General features: G+C 42.5%; 1 protein-coding gene across 25 annotated transcripts in view; it reads left to right on the plus strand.

Moving 5' to 3' along the window:
* Positions 1-7,189, plus strand: part of LEUTX (leucine twenty homeobox) — a 45,800-nt gene that overhangs the window by 31,008 nt on the left and 7,603 nt on the right. For 3 of the 25 annotated variants that reach the window (XR_015145968.1, XR_015145969.1, XM_086352509.1), the window contains exon 6: positions 3,084-3,162. The exons of 15 other annotated variants lie outside the window; for them this stretch is intronic. Coding sequence is in view for 6 of the 10 variants with exons in the window: in XM_086352509.1 (XP_086208635.1) it covers positions 3,084-3,162 (79 nt within the window). In the remaining 4 variants the exon portion in view is untranslated. Of the gene's footprint in view, positions 1-3,083; positions 3,163-3,273; positions 6,873-7,189 lie in introns of those variants that run through there. 7 more of the 25 variants (XM_086352505.1, XM_086352508.1, XM_086352507.1 and 4 more) reach the window with 5 other exon arrangements.

The following is a 7,189-nucleotide window of genomic DNA, read 5'->3' on the forward strand; positions in this document are numbered from 1 at the left end:
CTTCCTTCGGGGACCTGAGCTGCGTCCCTGGCAGACCTCTTCCAGAACTTGTCTGCTCCAGATCGGGCTCCAGGGGGTGGTGCGGGGTGGGTGGAGCCAGAGCGTTTGCCCCTTTAGATTGGGAAGTTCAGCCAGGCGCAGGTCTCTCTGCCCTGACTGGTGTGCAAGCCAGCACCGTGCACTCCTCGTGAGTGGAATCTAGGCTTCTCCAGCCCTGTCTGTCCCAGCAGATTTCCCAGCATGCACGGGCTCCCCACGGTGGCGCTCCGCCCGTATGGACCTCCTGTCCCTTACAGGTCACCCCCAGCGGCACCAGTCCTGTGCTGACGCTGCCCCACCTCCACCGCCCGCCCCACCTGGCTACACGGAGCGCTTTCTTGCAGCATTGGTTGTATGGGAGATCTGTTAGTTTCTAGTTGGCTTCCTGTGAGAATTGTTCCACATTTAGATGTATTTTGGTGTATTTGTGGGGGGAGGTAAGCTCCCTTTCCCCTTACTCCACCATCTTTATCCCTCCCTCACTACATCTTCTTTACCCATTCGTCTGTGATGGATATTAGGTTGCTTTCACAGCTTAGCTATTGTCAATAATGATGCCGTTATGAACGCTAAGATGCATGTATCTCTCTGAGCTAACGTTTTTTGTTTTCCTTGGATATATACCCAAGAATGGAATTTCTGGATCGTATTTTATCTCCAGTTTTAGTTGAGGGAATCTCCATACCGTTTTCCACAGTGGCTACACTGACTGACATTCCTACCTCAGGTACAGGGTTTGCTTTTCTCCACATCCTCCCCTCAAGTTTGTTATCTGTGATCTTTTTTATGATAGGCATTCTGACGGTTGTGCAGCTATAGCACATTTCATTTGTGTGTGTTTATTTTGTTTTTATTTTTATTGGAATATAGTTGCTTTACAATGTTGTCTTAGTGTCTGCTATACAGCACAGTGAATCAGCTGTATATACACATGTAGCTCCTCTTTCTTGGATTTCCTTCCCATTTAGGTCACCACAGAGCACTGAGTAGAGTTCCCTGTGCTATTCAGCAGGTTCTCATTAGTTATCCGTTTTATACATAGCATCAAGAGTGCATATATGTTAATCCCAATCTCCCAATTCATCCCACCTTGTTTCATTTTTTTAAACAGCTTCATTGAGATGGAATTCACAGGCCATAAAATTCAACCAGTTAAAGTGAGCAATTCAGTATTTTCTTAGTAGATATGTGAAACAGTCACGGCAATCAAGCTTTGAACATTTTCATCAACTCAGAAAGAAACCCCATACCCTTAGCTATCACCTACCAGCCCATCCTTCTCAGTCCTAATCAACTAAGAATTCAGTTTCTCAATATATATATATTTGGCTATTATGTACATTTCATATAAATGGAACCCTACAATATGTGGCCTTTTGGTTTTTCCCTTTTAACTTTTTATTTTACATTGGAGTATAGTTGATTATCAATCTTGTGTTAATTTCAGGTGTACAGCAGACTGGTTCGGTTATAACGTGTATGTATCTGTTCTTCAAATTCTTTCCCGTTTAGGTTGTTATGTGGTATTGGGCAGAGTTCCTTGTGCTGCACAGTAGGTCGTCACTGGTTATCCATTTTAAATACAGCGGTGTGTACATGTCCATCCCAAATTTCCCAGTTATCCCTTTTCCCACCCTTCACAATATGTTCGTTCTGTTTTCTACATAAGTTCATTTGTATCATTTTTCTTTTGGTTTCTGTATATAAGGGATATCAAACAGTATTTCACTTTCTTTGTCTGACTTACTTCACCTAGTGTAATAATCTCTGGGCCCATCCATGTTGTTGCCAGTGGCATTGTTTAATTCTTTTTAATGGCCGAGTAATATTCCATTGTATATATGTACCACATCTTCTTTATCCATTCCTCTGTCAATGAATATTTAGGTTGCTTTCATGTCTTGGCAATATGTGGCCTTTTGATTTTTTTTTTGTTTTAAAGATTTTTTTGGTTGTTGTTGTGGACTATTTTAAAAGTCTTTATTGAATTTATTGCAATATTGCTTCTGTTTTCTAATGTTTTGTTTTCTGGCTGTAAGGCACGTGGGATCCCAGCTCCCTTACCAGGTACCAAACCTACACCCATTGCATGGAAAATGAAGTCCTAACCACTGGACTGCCGGGGAAGTCCCTGGTCTGTTGTATGTGGCTTTTTCTTTAACCTTAGCATATGTCTTCAAGGTTCATTCATGTTGTAGCGTGTGTCAGCCCTTCATTGCTTTTCATTAATATTCACTTGTGTGGCTATATCACATTTGGTTTATCCGTCCATCGGTTGGACGTTTGGATGGTTTGGGGTTTGTGTAGACAGTTTTCTTTTCTCTTGGGTATATTCCCAGGAGTGGAATCATTAGGTCATATAACTCTACGTTTAATCATTTGAGGAACTCCTAGACTATTTGGAAAGTGGCGGGACCTTTCTACATTCCGTCCGACAGTGTACGAGGGCTCTGATTTCTCCACATCGTCACCAACACTTCTCTGACTTTTCGGTTATAGTTATCCTAGTGGGTGTGAATTAGTACTTCACTGTGATTTCGATTTGCATTTCCCTGATGACTGACGTTGGGCATCTTTTCATATGCCTGTTGGTCTTCTGTATGTCTTCCTTGGAAAGATGTCTGTTCAGATGCCTTGCCCATTTTTAACTGGGCTTATTTACCTTTTTATTACTGAGTTGTGCAAGTTCTTTATATATTCAAGATATAAGTTGCTTTTTAGATATATAATTTGTGAACATTTTCTCACATTGTGGGTTGTCTTCCCTTTCTTGATGGTGCCCATTGATGTACAAAGGTTTTTAATTTTGATGATGTCCAATTTACCTTTTCTTTGTTGTTTGTGTTTTTGGTGTCATATCTGAGTTTCATAGTTTTTGCTCTTACATTTAGGACTTTGATCCATTTTGAGCTAATTTTTTAATATGGTTTAAGGCGAAGGCCCACCTTTATTATTTTGTATGGACCACGCAGCTGTTGCAGCTTCATGTGTTGATGAGACTGTTCTTTCCCTGTTGCATGATCTTTTGGCGACCATGTGGAAAGCCAGTCAGCCAGACACCAGACCCAGTCCTGTCTCCAGGCGTCGTCACATGCTACACTGTGAACCCACAAGGTCTCCACGGTATGTGGCCTCTTCTTTGTCTCTGGACATGGAGTATCTTTTTTGGTGGGTTCCAGTGGCCTCCTGTCAATGGTTGTTCAACAGCTAGTTGTGATTTTGGTGCTCTTGCAGGAGGAGATGAGCTCACATCCTCTACTTCGCCATCTTGAACCGGAAGCTTTGCTTTATTCTTGCTCTTACTGCGAAAGCATCCAGTTTTTCCCCAATAAGTATGATGTTAGCTTAAGTGTTTCATAGATGCCTTTATCATGTTAAGGAAGTCCCCTTCTATTCCTAACTTGCTGAGAGTTTTTATCATGAAAGAGATTTTTCCAAATATTTATATCTGTTGAGATAATCACATGGTTTTTGCTTCTCATTCTATTGATGTGGAGTATTACAGTAATTGATTTAGGGATATAAAACCAATCTTGCCTTCCTGGAATCAGTCTCACTTATTCTTTGTGTGTGTCCAAATATAAATTTTATTTGGAATAATTAGGGTTTTCTTATAAGCTGATGGATGTAATGCACAGTAGCAAACAGCAGAGAGTTCCTGATTTTTCCTACACGTGCTGGAATGAAAAGCGGTTAGAATCTTGGTTGGTTCCAGTTTTATTTCAGAAAATTTGTAATCGGTTATAGGCCAGACATTAAGATGCAGTTCCCAGGTCCACCCAGGAAAGCTCCTACCCTCAGTCCTGGGTCTGGATCACACCTCTGCTCCTGCCCTAGACACTGGCCCCAAGGCAGCAAAGTGTATCCTTGTGCAGAGCAATAATGTGTCGACTTAAAAAAAAAAAAAACTGCTCAGTGTGAGAGTTGCAAGTTATGTTTATTTGGGGCAAAATGAGGATGATAGCCTGGGAGACAGCATTTTAGACAGTTCTGAGAAACTGCTCCAAAGACAAGTGGAGAAGGTCAGTTTATATATGATCTCGGTGAAGGCGGGGAGTACATGCAATCAAGCACCTATTTTTTGCAGAAAGTTTCTGCTGGTCTTGTGAGGGCCTCTGCTAGTCATCAGGAGCAGTTGTCACCGTGAAGGGCTGTACTGCTGTTCTAGACATGAGCAGATAACAAGGATTGGGCTCATAAGATTGGTTCCTGAAAATATCTACCTACCTGAAGACCTGTTCTGCCAGTTTTCCTCTGAACACAGAGTGCCTCATTTCTGCTCTCTGCTCTCCACCTTGAACTCCTTTCTGGGGGTGTTGGAAATCAGCAGCACATGTTTTAATCCTTGTAGAGGCAGATGGCAAGTGCCAGTTCATAGGTGACAATGGGAAGCCCATGCGGAGCCATCTTTCCCAGCCAGACTGGAAGAGGGAAATCTCACTTGCTCTTGGTGTGTAGTTCTTTTTATACGTTGCTGGACTTGGTTTGCCTAGTGTTTGAAGATTTTTGCATCTGCATCAGTATTCATAAGGGATACTGGCCTGTAGGTCTCTCTCCTTGTATCTCTTTGCCTAATTTAGGTAGCAGGGTGATACTGGCCTCATAGAATGAGCTGGGAAGTGCTCCGTCTTATTTATTGGAAACATTTGTGAAGAGTTGGTATTCATTCATCTTTAAATGTTTGCTAGAATTTAGTGGTGAAGCCATCTGAGTCTAGGCTTTTCTTTATGGGTAGTTTTTAGACTATGAATTAAATATTTTAACTTGCTTTGGGTTTGTTCAGATGTCCTATTTCTTTGTTTCAGTCATTTGTGTCTTTCTAGGAATTTGTTTTTCATCTAAATAATATATTGGCATACAGTTGTTCATAATATTCATTTTTTTTTTAATTTCTGTAAGTTGGTAGTAATGTCCCCTCTTTCATTTCTGATACTAATCATTTCACTCTACTCACGTTTGTTCTTGGTATATCTAACTAATATTGTTACTACATTGATCTTTAAAAACCCAACTTTTGGTTTTTCTGATTTTCACCATTATTTTTCTAGTCTCCATTTCATGTATTTCTGCTCTAATCTTTATTTTCTTCCTTCTGACTGCTGTAAGTGTAGCTTTTTCTCTTTCAAAGTCTTGAGTGGAAGTTTATTATTTGCAGTCATCTTTTTAAATAAAGGTATTTACAAGTATATATTTTCTTCTAAGCACTGCTTTTGCTGCACCCCATGAATTTTGATTTAGGATGTCTTCATTTTCATTTATTTCAAAGTACTTTCTAATTTGTTTTTTTCTTTTGGTTATTGACGAGAATATTGTTTAATTTCCACATACTTGTGACTTGCCCAAATTTCTTTGCTATTGCTATCTGACTTTATTCCATTGTCACCAGAAAATTCTCTCTACCTTTATCAAGATTTGTCTTGTGGCCCAGCACGCCGTTTCCTCTGGCGAATGCTCCACAGGCACCTGAGGCAAGTGTGTCTTCTGCCTTTCTATAGATGTGTTAGGTCTAGTTTGTAAGTGTTGCTCAAATCTTCTGTTTTCTTATTGACATTCTGCCTGATTGTCCTATTTATTATTGAAAGTGGAGTACTGACGTCTCCTAATACTATGTTTCTTAAAGAAATTTATTTCAAAAATTTTTATTTTTGGCCATGCTGGTTCCTCGTTGCTGCTCAAGGGCTTTCTCAAGCTGTGGTGAGCAGGGCGATTCTCTAGTTGTGGCGCTTGGGCTTCTTTTGTTGCGGAGCATGGGGTTCCTGGGTGTGCACGCTCAGTAGTTCCTGCTCATGGGCTCTCGAGCCAGGGCTCAGGAGTTGTGGCGCATGGGCCGAGTTGCTCTGCGGCACGTAGGATCTTCCCAGACCAGGAATTGAACCCATGTACCCTGCATTGGCTGATGGATTCTTAACCATGAGTCCACCAAGGAAATACCCCATTTCTTACCTATGTGGTGGCCACATGTGCACTCAGAGTATAATTTTTTTCAACTGTATACACATGTATTAATATGTATGTGTCTCTACACATAGATACACTATATGGCACAATTTTTTAAAATGAGTTTTTTTATTTTACCACTATTAGGATAGAGCCCAAGTTCTTCTCATGACATATAAAGCCTCATACAACCTGTATTCTGCCTGTATGCCTGACCTAATCTCCTGCCATCCTCCTGCCTCCCTCTCAGCTCGGGCCACACTGACCTCCCTGCTCTAGCTGACAGGTCAAGTAATAGCGGAGCTTGTTGGAGGGGCGCTTAATTGGCCCTGTGTTTAAAGCCATTTGTATTAGCAAAGCAAACAAATGTCTGTGGTGGGCTGAGTGAGTGGGGGTTGGACATCCAGGGGCAGGGATTACGTGGCAACTGCAGCCTCCCAGAGATTAGGAGGAAAGGTGTCTGCTTATATAAGACAGCTGGAGATGGTCCTGAAGGCTGCCAAAAAAGGAACAGTTGTGGGTGAAGGAGCCATCAATCAGGTCCCCTGAACAGGTGGAGGCTGGCGCTACTCTCAGCGGAAAGCTGGGCTCAGAGCTCCAGTTACCAGCACGGAGAATCCAACTATCAAAACCAATGCCAGAGGGGAGGGAGAGGATGAGAAAGAAGCCTGAGTCAGCGGAAAGAGCGAGTCCAGAGCACCTGAGGTGACTGCAGACCCCACTAGAAAGGGAGCTGGACCCCAGTAACAATAACATCTAACTAGGCAGTTCTCAAGGTAGGGTCCCCTGGACCAGCAGCATCACTTTGATGCAGGAACTCGTTAAAAATGCAAAGTTTCAGGCTCCCCTTTCTGAGAATCAGAAATTTCAAGGGGAGGGAGGGCAGGGCCCAGCAACCATGTCTTAACAAGCTCTCCAAGGACATTCTCACGTCCAAGTCTAAGAACCATGGATTAATGTCAGTGGGTGTGTGGACTATGCGCCAGGCACTGTTCTGAACGATTTACTTCTGTTAACTCACTGGGCTTCATAATGGTGTTATCACAGAGGACAGCACCATTTTCCAGATGGGAAAGGTGAAGCAGTGACTTCCGTAACTCACCTGAAATCAGAGGGCCAGGCAGAGCAGAGACGCGGCTTGGAGCTGTGCTCTCCCCCTCCTACCACGCTCGCCTGTGGTGAAGCTGCGTCCAGGACATGGCCGCTGGAATGC

Source organism: Bos grunniens, chromosome 18 (assembly GCF_055505025.1).
Source record: "Bos grunniens cultivar Pamir isolate PY7600 chromosome 18, Bosgru_T2T1.0, whole genome shotgun sequence".
In the NCBI taxonomy this organism is placed as follows: domain Eukaryota; kingdom Metazoa; phylum Chordata; class Mammalia; order Artiodactyla; family Bovidae; genus Bos; species Bos grunniens.